The sequence below is a fragment of the Apodemus sylvaticus genome, chromosome 23 (assembly GCF_947179515.1).
Source record: "Apodemus sylvaticus chromosome 23, mApoSyl1.1, whole genome shotgun sequence".
Lineage (NCBI taxonomy): Eukaryota > Metazoa > Chordata > Mammalia > Rodentia > Muridae > Apodemus > Apodemus sylvaticus.
The window spans coordinates 40,161,255-40,178,232 of NC_067494.1; the positions used below are offsets into that span (position 1 = coordinate 40,161,255).

The window sequence follows — 16,978 nt, forward strand, 5'->3', positions numbered from 1 at the left end:
GTAAAGAATTCATTGGCCTTGCTGTTCCCAGGTAACACAGAGGAACAGAGCTGCTGCATTTGAGGAGACAAAGAAGCAACTTTATGCTTTCAACCCATTCAGCTAAGGGGCCAGGTGCCCTGTGACCAGCAGAGAAGGGCACAGAGAGCTAGCTGGATTTTTGCTGCAGAGGCCCCTTCCTCCTTGGCAGGAGTCCTATCCCTTCCTGTGTTTGAAACACTGTGTGGTGTTGATGGCTCAGGTAGATGTGTGTCTGAGGGAGCCGCTGGGGAGACCCAGCAGATGGCTGCAGAGATTCTATGACGCACTGGCCTCCTTTGTAGGAAGGAGAGACAGCTCCCAGGGTCACTGGTCCCTCCAGCCAGGCATCTACAGAGCATCCCATCCCAGGCTTCCACGCAACCACCCCTGGATCAATCTGGAAAAGTACTCGGGAGCCACAAAATAAATATGAGATAATGTTGTTGTTCCCAGGTCACTTAGGATCTGACTGGAGAGATGATGTCACCAGGACAAATAAGAGGAATCTCTTTTGAGGGCCAGATTGAGTCAGGTGTTTTTTTTTTCCTCATGGTATCCAACTTAAATTCTGTATTCCCTGGTGATATGGCAGACCGCTGTCTCTTTGTAGAGAAAGAGTCGGTGGTTCGGGGAGGTTCACAAGCTGCCCCAGGCTGAATCCAGGGAAGGGCAGAGGTGCCGTGGACAATAAGCACAGGAGGGTGTGAGGGCAGGCTCCAGTGGCTTGGCTGCTCTGAGTGGAATGGGTTCTAGCAGTGAGAGGGCGTGGTCAGGAAGAGGGAGACGGACCCTGCGGACAAGCGGCCTAAGATCTGACAGTTCTGATTTCCTTATCCCCCGCCTTGTTCCCCAGATGATGGCAGTCCTGCTGACGTATTTGCCATCGGGTTTGAGGAGATGGTGGAACTGAGTGCGGGAAATATTGTCAACGCCAGGTAAGGAGCCAGGCATGAAGAACAGGATGTCCCTGGACCTTGCCAGATTTGGGGCTCCAAGCACCCTGGGAGCCAGCTTGTTCCCGGGCCAGCAGCCCAAGGCGCTGGTCATTTGGGTCCTTCTGGCTCCGTTCCCTGCACGCTGGCTGAGGGAACGCTCTGCTTGTCTTTTCCTGCTGATTAAACAAACAAAGAGGGACTACTGTGATAGGTTCCAGCCAGGGCTTTGTGTTGTGGTTGAGTCACACTGTCTCAGGAAGTATTATGCGTGGGGTAGGGGTGAGGCGCGGTGCATTCTGGGAAGTGCTTCTCTTTACACCAGGCAGGAAGGGGAGACCCCAAACACTGGATCAACACTCGATATAAGGAAAACTAGACATTCATCCCCGTAGGTGACCCAGTCTTATTTCAAAGGACTTTTTAAATTTAAAAGCCCACACGTATTTATTATGTGTGTATCTATACACACACCTGCGCAGTGTGGAGGTCAGAGGACAACTTGTGGGAATTGGTTCTCTCCTCCTACCTTGTGGAGTGTGGAGTTGGGAACTTGAACTTGGGTTGTTGGGCTCTGTGGTAAGGACATTTACCTACCCGGCTACCTCATCATCTGTTAAGGAACTTTTAAATAGCTGAATGGACAGACAGACAGACAGATACATGGATGGATGGATGGATGGATGAATGGATGGATGGATGGATGGATGGGTAGGTGGACAGACGGACGGACAGATGGACAGACAGACAGATGGATGGATAAATGGATGGGTGGATGGACGGTCGGACAGACAGACAGATGGATAAATGGATGGGTGGATGGGTGGACGGACAGACAGACAGACAGATAGATGGATAAATGGATGGGTGGATGGATGTATAGATGGACGAACAGACAGATGGACAGATAATACATAGATACATAGAATAAAATGGGCTTTGGGGACTTTTAGCTTATTGTACTTAGGTATCAGGTATGGTGGGGAGCTGCTGTAATATCTAAGTTATAATCAGAACTGGGCCTTATGTTCCAGACCCGTAGGAAGGTGAGGTAGAAGGACGGTACAATCAAGGTCTGCCTGGGCTACAGAGTTAAGCTCAAGACCAGCCTGAGTAGGTTAGTGAGTTACGGTCTCAAAAAGTCAAAAGAGGTCTGCCTTTGTCTAGCATGCACAATGTCCTAGGTTCAACCCTCACTCCCACCAACAACTCAAAAACAACTGACAACAACACTAACCAATCCAAACTGGGTAGAAGCCCGCCCAAGGGAGGGATGCCTCGCACTTCTGTTGGGGGTGCAGGCGGCGTGCAATCGGATGGAAGGACGGAGGGCTGCGGGGTTGGCAGTGGGAGGTGGGTGCTTCCTATGAGCAGCTTGCCACATCCTTGGCCTCTTGCCTCTTCAGCACCACCAACAGGAAGATGTGGGGTGAGCAGCTTCAGAAGGCCATCTCCCGCTCCCACCGGTACATCCTCTTGACCGCTGCACAGCTGGTGGGCGTCTGTCTTTACATCTTTGTCCGTCCGTACCACGTCCCGTTCATCAGGTAAGGACACTTGACATATAAGCATCTGGAGAACCAGGGCTTGTAAGTCTGTTTGGTTCTGTGGCTTTTTCCTCATGCCCCCACCCCCACAGCCCCCTAACTCCAGCAGGAAACAGGACCTGCTATTATTCTCAATGCACAGAGCAAAACTCCTGGGGGAAAATGGGCTTGAATTGGATATTGTCTGGCAATTAAAAAGCCACCACGGGAAAATCCTAACTCAGGAAACTGGCCTCCTAGGAGGAGTCGGGACTGATTTGGGACAAGCTCAGGCAGGGCAGGGAGCGGGTGTGCCTCATTCACGATTCCTGGATAGGAATGCTGTGAACAAGTGCCGTGACCTCTCAGGAAGCACGGACTGTTTTGCCTCTTCTAGAATTCTGGGTAGAGTTCATTTCATCTCATTATTAACTCTCTGAGGTGACAGTTTTGTGAGTGTAAGAAACAGTCAACATGCCGGGCGGTGGTGATGCACACCTGTAATCCCAGCACTCTGGGAGGCAGAGGCAGGCAGATTTCTGAGTTCGAAGCCAGCCTGGTCTACAGAGTGAGTTCCACGACAGCCAGGGCTACAACCTTGTCTTGAAAAAAACCAAATCCAAAAAAAAAAAAAAAAAAAAAAAAGAAAAGAAAAAAAGAAACAGTCAACATTAAGAAATAGGTGTCTTTTAGGCGAGGGAATTTGCTGTTTTCTGAGTTTCTCCTCGACTCCTATTGCTACACAGCCTGACCTCCTATTGCTGCTGGTGTTGGGATTACTAGTTGCTAATGCAAGGTAGTAAACAGTCCTCCCATCTAAGCCAAGAGGCCCGAGCCCTAGCCAAGCATCACCCTATAGAGAAGGCCACTGGAGTGCCCCGCAGAGGTTCTTAGGATCTGCATTCATAACCTTTTGGTACCTTCAAAACACACTTAAGGCCCAGTTCCTGCTGTTGTGTTACTAGGGCGCAAATTTATCAAGAGAAATCTGGGTAAAGGTTAATGCTAAATCCCGGGGAGAGGGGAGACGGAAGAGCTGTAGATTTCCCAAACCTACCTGAGGTCTCTGCACCCTGTCCTCCGTTTTCTGCCCTTTGGCCTCACACTTGTTTAACTTATCCCTTTGGCTTATCGCCACCCCTCTTCCCCCTCCCCCATCTTCCAAGTCAGAGGAGTACAGCAGTCTCCAGCTGTGGCCTGCTCACAGAAACATTAACTAGGGTGTGATCCATCCCCATTTCCCATGGCCTCACACACAGCAGGGCATCCCTGGTGGGTGCGTTTGGAGAAGGACAATGTGGGGTCAGCCCAAGGCCTGCTTCCTAGTTCTCAAAATCTTTGGTCAATTGCCACATGGTCCCTCCCATTCTTTACGTGCGAGCTGAGCTGAGGGGTATGGGAGGCCCAACACGGAGACATCAGCCACTTCTGTTGGGGAGACATTGAACAGACCTCCCATCTAAGCCACATGGCCCAAGACCTGGCCAAGCACCACCCTATAGAGAGGGCCACTGGAGTGTCTTACGGTGGCTCTTAGGTTCTGCATTCATAAACTTTTGCTACCTTCAAAACACACTTAAGGCCCAGCCCCTGCTGTTGTGTTACTAGGGCCACTTGGCCATGCCCTAATTTGGGGCAGACACGGGAATAAAGTGTCTGCAGCATTACAGGGTGCTGGTGAAGGCCCAGGCCCATCTAAGCAGACCCTATTGAGATGCAGCCCACCCGGGCTGTCCTTGGCAGTGAGAAGGACCGTGGACTTGATCAGTCACTGTTGGTCTCCAAGTGTTCGAAGTGGGTGTGGCTTTGTTGGAGTGGGTGTGGCCTCGTTGGAGTGGGTGTGGCCTCGTTGGGGTGGGTGTGGCCATTTCTCTGTGTTCTTTTGTTACAGGGACGTGGCCATCGACACCGTGAAGACTGGCATGGGGGGAAAGGCAGGCAATAAGGGCGCTGTGGGCATCCGCTTTCAGCTCCACAGCTCCAGCTTCTGTTTCATCTGCAGCCACCTGACGGCTGGGCAGTCTCAGGTGAAGGAGAGAAACGAAGACTACCGGGAGATCACGCACAAGCTCTCCTTCCCTTCGGTGAGTGGCATGAGGGTTGGCCGGGCACTGGGTCTGCCCGTCCCGCTCTGTCACACGTGGCCTTCTGGGCTGATAAGAGGAGCGCTGCAGCCATGAGAATCCACTATGGGGGAGGGGAGACATGCTGTCATTCTTGGTGGAAGATCCCAGCTTTTGGAGAGTTCTGTTAGGTGCACTCTAGGGTGTTTCTAATTCAGATGCTGGAAGAAAATCAGGCTGGTCATGTGAAGAGCATTTGATTCAGGCAGTATGATCTCATGTCCCTGGTGGTCTTCACGTGGACTTAATTTTTTTTCTGATGCACGTGCACACACATATACCTCCTTTTCGTTCGGCTAACGAACTCTCTCTAAACTGGCCAATCCTGACTGAAAAGTCAGTCTCCCAACCCATCTGCCCTGTGGCTCCAGAAATGCGACCACACTGCCCTCTACTGGCAGTCTAGAGATTTTCATTCCAAAGCCAACAGACTTTATTTTCAAAGTTAGATTTTAGATTTCTCCTTCCCATAGAAAAATGCTACCCACACACACACACACTTCAGCCTGATGCCCCATTTGCTAGCCAGAAAAGTGTAGGTTAGATGTCCTTGCCGCGGATCTCTCCAGATTCTAGCAGGCTGGAATCTTCCCTTGTTGGACAGATTGGTTCCCTGTGATAACAGAGACTTTAAGACCAGTCTTCCCAGGGATTTAGCTACACAGCAAAAGTTCATCTGGTTTCAATTATAAGTATCTGAATCCTCACTTTCATTTTTATTTCTTGAGTTAAAGAATGAATAAGTTGGGAAACTTTCAGTTTGTCAATCAACCATTCTTTCTTAGTTGAAAATGGGAATTTTGGCTGGGCAGTGGTGGCACACGCCTTTAATTCCAGCACTTGGGAGGCAGAGGCAGGCGGATTTCTGAGTTCGAGGCCAGCCTGGTCTACAGAGTGAGTTCCAGGACAGCCAGGGCTACACAAGGAAACCCTGTCTCAAAACCCAAAAATAAATAAATAAAAAATAAATTTTTAAAAAAAGTCGAAAATGGGAACTTTGAAACAGTATCCTCAGGATATATTCCAGTAACTGAAACATTTTCTAAATGGTCCTTTTGCTTCTTTTGTAGAAAGAAAAAATTGAGTGATCCTACAGATTAATTCTCCTTGCTAGATGTGTGGGTTACATCATGATTTAAATTAAGTCAGCTACATTTAATTAGTTAAAAATGACTTGCCTTGGTGCCTAAGTCAGTGTTCTATTATTGTGAAGAGACACCATGAGCGTAGCAACTCTTTAAAAGAAAGCATTTAATTGGGGCATGCAGTGTCAGAGGGTCAGTCCGTATCATCATGGCAGGAAGCATGCTTACACAAAGGCAGACATGGAACTTGAAAAGTATCTGAGGTCTATATCTAGATCCACAGGGAGCAGGAGGCAAGAGACGCTAGGCCTGGCATGGGTTTTTGAAAGCTCAAAGCCCACCCCTAGTGACACACCCTCCCCAACAAGGCCACACCCACTCCAGCAGGGCCACACCCACTCCAACAAGGCCACACCCACTCCAACAAGGCCACACCCACTCCAACAAGGCTACACACCCCCAATAAGGCAGCAACTTGTACTCCTTTTAAATAGTGCCACAGTCTTTACATTTCAAGTATATAAGGCCATGGGGTGGGTGACATTCTTTTTCATCACCACAACTGGTTATGTTCAATGCACTTGGCCTGGACTCCTTTACTGTTCAACCTTGAAAACATTTTTACTGCCACAGTAAGCTACATGGTTTGGTTTGGGCCACCTTAATCTGTCTGGGCCATCAGTGTTGAGTGGATTTGAAGACTATAGTAAGGTGGAGAGGTAGGTTTAGAGCTAGATAGATCTGGGGTTGATTTTTGTGTTTTTGTTTTTTGGATTTGTTTTTTTTTCAAGGGTTTCTCTGTGTAGCCCTGGCTGTCCTGGAACTCACTCTGTAGACCAGGTTGGCCTCGAACTCGGAAATCTGCCTGCCTCTGCCTCCCAGAGTGCTGGGATTACAGGCATGCACTACCACCCCCTGGCTTTGAATTTTAACTTAATCATGCACTAGCCTTACAGACTTTAGGGAGTTACACAAGACATACACAGTGTGTATACGTGTGTAGGTGTGTATGTGTGTGGGGGGGTCACCTAAGTGTCTGCTGCATGGACTCCTATAAGGATAGAGCTCACTCTATACTATGGACAGCCTGTATGTCATGTATGTCATGGCTACTGTCCTTGTACTGGGGAGAAACCCTTGAAGTACTGGGTTGGGGTGGAGATGATTGGCTCCAGGGAGGAAAGCAATGGAAAAGTTTACAGTGCTACACAGAGTTTCCCTAATTTGGGAAAAACCTCTCAAGATTCAGATGTAACAGGAGTGCAGTGGCAGAGTAGACATAACAAGCCGAGTGCAGAGTGCAGTGGTGGAGCAGACATAACAAGCCGAGTGCCGAAGCAGAGTAGACAGACATAACAAGCCGATTGCAGGGGCAGTGTGACTATAGGCATTGTGCTTTCCGTGTGGTTTGGGTTTGTCTGGACCGCTCCAGGGCACTACTACTTAAAATAGAAACACAGGGCTGAAGATACAGTTCTTGTTTATCTTGCATACAAGTGGCTAAGAGGTGCATACCTGTTATCCCAGCTACGTAGTCCTGGGCTACGCGGGGCCCTATTTCAAAACACAAATAAAATTGAGAAGCAAATTATGTAAGGATTGAAGGGTTTACAGAGTTAGGTAAAAACGAGATACTGTTGTGGAAAACAACATTTTAGGAGAAATATCTGAAGGGGTGTTACCCTCTCCTCGACATTCCTTACACTGGTGTGTTCTTTACAACCTAGGGGAGAAACATATTTTCCCACGATTACGTGTTTTGGTGTGGCGATTTCAACTACCGCATCGATCTCACTTATGAAGAAGTCTTCTATTTTGTTAAACGCCAAGACTGGAAGAAGCTTATGGAATTTGATCAGTTACAGCTACAGAAGTCGAGTGGTAAAGTAAGTCGCACCTTTCGGATCTCTTCCGTAACTGTTCCGGTAAGGAGGGCTGTCTACCAACTGCAGGGACTGGCGCGTTGAAGCCGTGAGTGCCTTTAGCACTGATTCTGGCAGCGTAGGAAAGGCACAGGAGTCTATGGATTGAAACAGGGCATCACAGCTGCACGGTGTGCTGGGTGGCCACACATGGGGTCCCTGAAGGAAAACCACCCTGCGCATTCAGCACAGAGGGAGGAGCTAACTGTGCTGGCTTTCTGTCATGTCTAGTGCACTGTCTTATCCTTTTAGATAGGAGTCACCTCTTCTAGGGCTCCCCAGAGAGGGTCTGCTCAGCCCCTCTTGGTTGCCTTCTAGTGTGCCCTTTTGACAACATCAGATGGACCACCACATGCATTGGAGGTGTTGCGTACTGGTGTACATGATCTACCTATACTAAATACACTATCTATGCATGTACAGTCTTTTAGGAACTGCTTTGGCTTCTGGTATAAGAAACTACTGAACGACGCTTTAGACTCTATTCATGATATTTTGCTGCTCCCCCATTCTCGTTGGTGAGGATGCTAACAAAATTTGTACATAGACTCCTTCACGGTGCCCTGTAAATTATACTCATTGACAGAACAGAGAGTAAAGTTGAATTATATATCCAAGGTCACGTAGTCAGCATACCAGGTCACAGTTTGCTCCAAAACATTATCCATCATAGTACACATGGGCTAGACCGGGGCCCATGTACAGGTTCCTAGGGACTTGGAAGGCCATGGCCTACACAGCACAGATTCAACTACAGGCTTGCCTTGCCTTCAGTTCTTCAGGATCAGAGCAGCCCAATTCCAGAGACCTACAGCTTATTCTCTCCAGCTAAGACCAGTGCTTATTTTAGAGTCCTGCTTTCTTAGCAAGAAGTAGGGTAGCGTGCCATCTGCCTCGAGACTGCCGCTGCTTAAATGGACAAGGAGAGAAAAATGAAGGAGCCTTTCCCTCCAAATCAAGACTCGGCCACTGTTTTGACATTTTCTCTCCTAACTGTGAGATACATAGACGAACCCTGTCATGCTACAAATCTCTTCGTGTCCGCTGCCAAGTTCTCACTGCCCTCTCTGCCGCGTCGAGTGAGAAAGCTTTTGCTCCAGCCCCAAAACATGGTGCACAGGCAGGGTGGTACTCAGGTGAGCCCAGAGCGATCCCTGTCCTGTGGTCCCTTCTCTGTCTCCAAGAGGAGGATGACAAAAGGCAAGGGATACAGAAGGGAAGGCAAGATGCTATGATGTTGTGTGTGTGTCCAGCTATTAAATATCCCCAATATTAAATATTAAATATCCCCAATATTAGACATATATCTATGAGTGTGAAGTCTTCTATTTTTAGAACACTTTGGAATACACTTTTTTATTCCCTGAAGATGACCTTGTGATTTCTTTTCTCCAAATAGATTTTTAAAGACTTTCATGAAGGAGCCATTAACTTCGGACCCACCTACAAGTATGACGTTGGATCAGCTGCCTATGACACAAGTGACAAGTGCCGTACCCCGGCCTGGACAGACAGGGTGCTGTGGTGGAGGAAGAAGCACCCGTACGATAAGACAGGTGAGTACTATCTGTGTTGGGGCAAATGGGAGATACCATGGAGGAAGAGAAACAGGCACTCAGCCCAGTGACCTGACTGTGTAAACCACATTTTTCTCAGTCAGTCAAAGGATAACAAATCATTCTAGATGTCATAATTTCTGAACCACCTCTCTCCTGGTTCTGCCTTTCCATCATGGCTGCTCCCACCCATCCTCTGTCCTTTATCCTAAGAGAAAAGAGGACTGAAGCCTTTTCTCATACCTCTCAGGTACTTACCGAGCCCATTTTTCCTACCAAATTTGTACCTCTTTAAGCTTCAATTCCAAGTGGAACATTAGGTCCGAGGATTTTGTTTTTCTTTTGGTTAGTGAGTTGTGAAGTCTGTTTTGAAGTCAATGATAAATAGAAAGGACGGGAAACTCATTAAAGGTGGAGCACCTGGACTCTAGAATGTAAATAGTCTTTCCACATTAAAGAAGGAGGTCTGCAGAGACTTCAAAGCCAAGGAAGCTAGAGCTACAGGGAGAAGAGAGATATTTTTTTTTCCCTATTAGCCTGGGCGCATCTGCATGGGCCTCCAGGGTAATGAGAGGCAGGGCTGTTGAACCTCAGAGCCTCTCACTTTGCAAAAACCACCAGTCTCAGAGGCGACAGACCGCTGCATCCTGGTCCATTGTTTGGTGAGCTGAGTGTGGGGGGTTGAGGTGGGAAGTGCCACAGTTGTTGTTCTTCTTGGCAATCCGAACATGCAGACCTTTTTTACCCCAGCCCCGATGCAGCGGAAGCTTAACTTTGAGCTCAAGGGTGGAAGCAAATGAGCCTGAACCGAGTGGTTAGGGACAGAGATCTTTGCTGCGAGCAGTCATCATCTCACACACGCATATTGATACGGTTTTGTGTCTCCTGTTGGCTGTCGGCCTCCTGATTGGAATCTGGCGAGCAGCTGGTGAACTCAACCTTCTAGACAGCGATCTAGACGGTGACACCAAAATCAGACACACCTGGTCTCCGGGCACTCTCAAGTACTACGGCCGTGCGGAGCTGCAGGCATCTGATCACAGGTAAGGTCCTCACTGGGGAAAGCATCGACTTTACCTCCCCACAGGGTATCCTGTACCTGTAAGAGAGAGGGAGAGACAGACAGACAGACAGAGAAACAGAGAGACAGAAAAAGACAGAGAGAAAGACACTGAAATAGACAGAGACAAAGACAGAGACAGACAGAGAAACAGGGAGACAGAAAAGAGACCGAAACAGAGACAGACAAAGACAGAGACAGACAGATAGAAACAGAGACAGAAAGACTGAAAGAGACTGAAACAGAGATAGACAGACAAAGACAGAGACAGACAGATATGGGGGTCTGTATACCCCCATTGTGAATTAATAATTGTTAGCATTTTGTCATTGATTGTTCTCTATCATAAATGATGTTATTCACGAAAACATCAAAGATACAGCCTGCAGGGTGGGGTATCTTTGAAATGTCCTCAGCTACCCTGCTGCACAGGCTATCTTGGTAGTTTTGCAGCTGCAGTCCTGTGCAGCTTACAGATAAGGGTCACTCATTTGCAGCCATTGCCCGGCTCTAAACAGAGCCATGGGGCCAACCCACCCTCTCACCTGTGGATGACAGTTTTCATGTAGTATTTGCATTGTGACAAACAGTGTATAGTTTTTCTGTGATGGCTTCAGGCTGTTTGATACTCTGAGATGTTTAGCCTTGACCACTGTGTGCTAAGAACAGAAGGAGACAACAGTTGTCATGGACAGGGGATTCTGATGGCAGCCTCTGAGGGATTTGTTAGCTTGCTAGCACCTTCCAAGAAATGGTAGTAGTGCAGTGTAAGACAAGTGAGGAAGATTTGATTCTCCTGCAGGCGCTACTAGAACTGTGTTCCTTATTGTAAGGAAGGGAGGGAAGGAAGGAGGGAGGAAGGGGAGAGCAGTACCTGGGTTAGCAAGTGACTCAGAACTTTAGCTCTGCCTCCCCATCAGCAGAGTTGAGGGGACCCAGCCTTGTATAGAATCTTTATTCTAATTTCTGTGCATCCTCAGAATCAAATCCTAGAAATGAGCTCTATAAAGAAAAAGGGGTGATGTTTTGAGACTCTTAACATGGATTTATTGCCATGTAGCTGTTGAAGAGCTTGTGCTCTGGCTGGTGGCCCGTGGGTTCGTGGACCAACAGAACTCTGGGGGACAGAGGCAGGTCTGAGACTGGGCTGTGTCACCCGCCTAAGCCAACGCTTCTCCGCCGATTCCTCCTTGTGTCTGATGCAGACCTGTGCTGGCCATTGTGGAGGTGGAGGTTCAAGAGGTGGACGTGGGAGCCCGGGAGAGGGTCTTCCAGGAAGTGTCCTCTGTCCAAGGCCCACTGGATGCCACTGTTGTTGTAAACCTCCAGTCTCCAACCCTACAAGAGAAAAATGAATTTCCGGAGGACCTGCGCACAGAACTTATGCAGACATTGGGGAATTATGGGACGATCATTCTGGTCAGGTAACCTTCCCGCCCTTGAGAAATATGTTCTGGGGATGTCCTCGGGATCCCCTGCTGTGTTGGATTTCTAGTATTGACTGGTTGATCTCCTATAACACAGGATCAACCAAGGACAGATGCTGGTGACCTTTGCAGACAGCCACTCTGCTCTCAGTGTCCTGGATGTAGATGGTATGAAGGTAGGTGGCATTTAGTCACACTGTGGAGTGGGGCGGACCCATCCCCATATTGACACAGCCACGGTTTCCTCCGGCCAGTGCCCTACCTGTATAGGCACCACGGTGCCTAGTAGCTGGGATTCTCCAGCTGGTCCTTGTCCCACTTGCAGAAGTAGAAAATGTAAAGTTCCCTCGTGGGTCATTGCTCCCATCTAGATAAAGAGGACTTTCCACCTTTCTCCTGAGACTGTTTTTGGGACACGCTGTTTACACTTAATTCCATTTTTTATAAGATCCTGGTTTAAATGTGTACGAGATGAAAAGCTGGAGGTAGGCTGGAGAGATGGCTCAGCGGTTAAGAGCACTGATTACTCTTCCAGAGGTCCTGAGTTCAAATCCCAGCAACCACATGGTGGCTCACATCCATTTGTAATGGGATTTGATGCCCTCTTCTAGTGTGTGTCTGAAGATAGCTACAGTGTATTCCTATAAATAATAATAAATAAATAATATTTAAATAAATAAAAGAAAAATCTGGGCAGTGGTGGCGCACGCCTTTAATCCCAGCACTTGGGAGGCAGAGGCAGATGGATTTCTGAGTTCAAGGCCAGGCTGGTCTACAGAGCGAGTTCCGGGACAGCCAGGGCTACACAGAGAAACCCTGTCTCGAAAAAACCAAAAGAAAAAAAAATGAAAAGCTGGAAGTATTAGTCCAACTTCCATTCAGTTGTGTGTGTGTGTGTGTGTGTGTGCGCGCGCGCGTGCGCACACGCGCTTGCTGTGCTCACCTGGGGCCTGGACTTTGGGGTTCCTTCGAAAACTGTGATGATTGCACAGGCTGGAGAGAGAAGTACTTTGTGACTGAAGGGAACTGAGGTGACCTTCTTTGGTCTCACTAGCTGGCTCTCCCCCCAGGTGAAAGGCAGGGCTGTGAAGATCCGACCAAAGACCAAAGACTGGCTAGAAGGCTTGAGAGAGGAGCTCACCCGGAAGCGGGACAGCATGGCCCCTGTGTCTCCCACCGCCAACTCCTGCTTGCTGGAGGAGAACTTTGACTTCACGAGTCTGGACTACGAGTCAGAAGGTGAGTGACTCGCCCATGGGCTGGCCTTGCTCCAAACCCTGCCTCACAAAGGTTCCTGGGGACATTTGGGGTATGAAAGTTGCATCTATGTGATAGCTGGAGGTCACATCCATGTGTCCCGACATTCGTATGTGGGGATGATGCAGGGTGCTATAAGGGACATCTCACACGCACTAATGTTGGCCTTGAGGCTGTCGGCAACAGGTATGAATTGTGGTAGAGAGTTGGCTGGGGAGCTAGCTGTCTCCTATGGCTGTCAGCAGATTCTCACAGAATCCTTGGGCTAGTTTTATTGGCTTCACTGTGTTTAAATTCCCAACTTAGATGTTTTATAAGGCGGTTCACAGTTCCTAGGTCCGTAACTATGTTTTATGTTAACGTTCGTTAGTGTTCCTATTGCTGTAATAAAAACCATGACCAAAAGCAACTTGGGGAGAAAGCAGTTTGTTTCAGCTTATAGTGCCACATTACAGTCCATCATTAATGAAATCGGGACAAACACTCAAGGCAGGAAACTGGAGGCAGAAACTAAAGCAGAGGCCATGGAAGAGTGCTGCTTACTGGCTTGCTCAACCTGATTTTTTATAACATCTAGGACCATGGGTCCCTAGGATGGGTCCTCCCTCATGCATCACCAATCAAGTCTTGTCTACAAGCAATCTTACGGAAGCGTTTTCTCAGTCGAGAGTTCCTCTTCCCAAATGACTCTAGCTCAAGTCAATAAATCTAACTAAGACTATAACATAATCTACCTAGGACAATATAACCTTTGACCCCATTGACTCTGGGTCTGTGGCAAGGCAAGAGCATCATGGGAGTGTGTAGCAATGGCTCCTTACTTCCCAGTGCACAAGAAGCAGGGAGAATACACCAGTGTCTTCTTTTATTCCAGTTGGGCCTCCAGGCCAAAGGATGTCGCTCCACATCAGCTAAAGCCCTCCCTTCCATAGCTCATCTCCTTTGGACACACCTCTACAGATCCTGTCTCCTAAGTATCCCTTAAGCCAAATCAGATTGACAGGCAACAAGATCGCCACACTGGTTAAAGGCTGGACCTCTCTAGCCTGATCTCTCTGGCCCTCATGTGACTTGTTGTTTTTCCTCGAAGGGGATGTTCTCGAAGAGGATGAAGACTGTTTAGTGGATGAGTTTGGCCAACCTGTCGTCTCAGACAGTGAGCTCGGTGGAGATGACTCTTCTGACACCATGAACTCCTCGATGCCTGCCAGCAAGTCTCCCGCCCTAGCTAAAAAGAAGCAACACCCAACATACAAAGGTAGCTCCACCCACAGTCTCCTGAGGCAGGCTTGAAAATCCCTACAGACACGCATTCCGGATGTGTTCATTGTTCCATTCATTTAATGTCATATGCAGTGACATCATCATGTCTTAGAACGAAAGAGAACAAAAAGGTTGTGTGGAGCGAATTCATATCCTGGACTAAATGATAGACTCTTCCTTTGAGTCGACTCTGATGCTTCCAAACTTTCATAGCTGCTTTCCATTGTCAGTCCCTATGTCCCTAACTGGAGAGACGCTCTAACCAACTTGGGTGGCAGGAAAATTAAGCTGTTTCTTTGACAAGAGAGGTTCAAAGACTCACCTACCTCCACCTATTCCTTTGACTGAATAATGGTCCCCAAACTCATCGGTAGCTTGCCACTGGTTGGTTTTAGCGCTTTGAGGGGCTGAGTCTGCCGTAGAGATTTTTGGTAAGGTATGGGTGGCAATTGTATACACAGACAGGTTTGGCAAAAGAAACCAGGCTGGCATCGGTGACCTCCACACGCCTCTGGTCGTCTCTCCTACAGCTTTGGCCCCTCTTGGTCTTCTCAGAGGCCATGTGTACCGGCCATGGTGTCAGGTACCCATGAAGTGGCCAACGGAAGCTTCTGGTCTGAGTTTGCTACTGGATGCTAGGCTAGCAAGGAAAGGAGGGCTCTTCTCAGCCTCCAAATCAGCAGCCACATTTTAGGAGGGGGAATTACATTCTCTTCCCTATGGTGGAATCTTTGGAACTCTGTCTTCACCCTGTCTTCTGCCTATGTAGAGGTGTGGCTGATCAGGAAGGAGATAGGTCTATACATTAAACATGCCAGAATTTCTCAAGTCTGGTAAACCAGGCCCACAGTTTGTTGAGTATCCCAAGCAGGCATCGGGTATGCCCATATTCCCAACAGAGGCATACTCAAAATCACTTCAAAATCAGCCTCCCTTCCTCTCCCCACCCCCCACCCCTGTATCCCATTGCACTTCTGCCTACCACGGTATGCCCCGTGCACAAAGACGTTTCTGATCCTTGCGTTTGGACGAGACCATCTTTCTCACAGTTACCGTGTCCTCCAGACGACGCTGACCTGGTGACCTTAAAGCAGGAGCTGGAAGTTACTGGGAATTTTCGCCACCGTTCTCCAAGCAGGTCCCTGTCCGTCCCCAACAGGCCTCGGCCACCTCACCCACCACAGAGACCCCCCCCTCCAAGTAAGACTTGCTTACTCTGAGCTTGCCACACAATGCCTGCTGGGAATAACCGCACACCTCCTGCTACTGAAAACACAGCTCTAATCTGCTGCTGAGTCCCTGCCGACACTCCCTCTACCCGGACTCCTTGGTATCTAAATATAAGGCATGTTCTGTTTTAGAGGCCCTAGGTCTTAAAGGCATGTGGAACAAGACCTTTCAAAGCTCTTCATCCAGGAACTTGGCTTCCACTCCGGATGCCTCAAATTTGAAACCATTACTGTGGAAACGGTTGTAACCCTTTGAGGAAAATTGTCTAGCTTTTCAGTCAGGTGCTTTTTTCTTTGTCAGATAGCTAGACCTGCTCTTTAGGAATTTGATCCACCGATGACCCAACATGCACACCCCTAGCCTGGGCCTGTTCCTGTTCCTGTGTTTCTCACTCTCTGAGGATGAGCCCTGTTCTACCAGGCTCTCCTGGGCAGTTTCCTCCCAGGTCCTCCGATAATGCTTCAGCCATCAAACTTGCCTTGATCTCAGAATAACCTCGTGGCTTGCTTTTTTTGTTGGTTTCTTGTTTAATAACATTACTGTTTACTTCTCCTACCCCCCCACCCCCCGAACATTGCCTGACAAATGCAGACTTGTTGAATCATTCCTTTTAAAATTGGGTTCTTCCAGAGCTAACATACAGCAGTAGACACTGTCAAGCCAGAAGTGTATCTTTGGTTTGGTAAGCTTACACTCAGAAAACAGAAAAGATACTCAAAATTATCAAGTTCATAAGTTATTTGTGGTGCGAATCTTAAGACAAAATGTGAAGAGTTTAGGGGCCAGTAAAGGCTACATAGTAAGACTGTGCCTCAAAAATACATTTAAAAATTGTATAATTAGGGCTGGAGAGATGGCTCAGAGGTTAAGAGCTCTGGATGGTTTTCCAGAGTTCAATTCCCAGCAACCTCATGGTGGCTTGCAACCATCTATCATGAGATCTTGTGCCCTCTTCTGGCCTGTAGGCATACATGCAGGCAGAGCACTGTATGCATAATAAATAAATATTTAAGAAAATAATGAAGATTTATTTTTAAAAATTGTATAAGTAGGGGCTTGAGAGATGGCTCAGAGGTTAAGAGCACTGGCTACTCTTCCAGAGGTCCTGAGTTCAAATCCCAGCAACCACACAGCTCACAGCCATCTGTAATGAGATCTGACACCCTCTTCTGGTGTATCTGATGACAGCGACAGTGTACTCATATACATAAGATAAATATATATAAATATATATATATATATACACATATATATATGCATATATATATATAATTTTAAGTCATATTACTGTAGAGATTTATAAAAATAGTTATAGAAAAGAATCAAAATTTAAAATTTACTTGGCTACCTACAGGCTTTAATCAAAAACATTTCTATCATTTTTTTCAGTTGTAGACATGTTGTATTAGTCAGGGTTTCTATTCCTGCACAAACATCATGACCAAGAAGCAAGTTGGGGAGGAAAGGGTTAATTCAGTTTACACTTCCACATTGCTGTTCATCACAAAAGGAAGTCAGGACTGGAACTCAAGAAGGTCAGGAAGCAGGAGCTGATGCAGAGGCCATGGAGGGATGT

The 16,978-nt window shown here is 47.8% G+C and overlaps 1 protein-coding gene across 2 annotated transcripts in view; it reads left to right on the top strand.

Moving 5' to 3' along the window:
• The window catches only part of Synj2 (synaptojanin 2), a 98,159-nt gene that overhangs the window by 71,329 nt on the left and 9,852 nt on the right, over positions 1-16,978 (top strand). The window contains exons 13-23 of one of the 2 annotated variants that reach the window (XM_052169223.1): positions 875-956; positions 2,360-2,500; positions 4,371-4,563; positions 7,415-7,573; positions 9,009-9,165; positions 10,091-10,208; positions 11,431-11,649; positions 11,750-11,828; positions 12,723-12,891; positions 14,000-14,167; positions 15,238-15,372. In XM_052169223.1, the coding sequence (XP_052025183.1) occupies positions 875-956; positions 2,360-2,500; positions 4,371-4,563; positions 7,415-7,573; positions 9,009-9,165; positions 10,091-10,208; positions 11,431-11,649; positions 11,750-11,828; positions 12,723-12,891; positions 14,000-14,167; positions 15,238-15,372 (1,620 nt within the window). The remainder of the gene's footprint in view (positions 1-874; positions 957-2,359; positions 2,501-4,370; positions 4,564-7,414; positions 7,574-9,008; positions 9,166-10,090; positions 10,209-11,430; positions 11,650-11,749; positions 11,829-12,722; positions 12,892-13,999; positions 14,168-15,237; positions 15,373-16,978) is intronic. The other variant, XM_052169224.1, reaches the window with a different exon arrangement.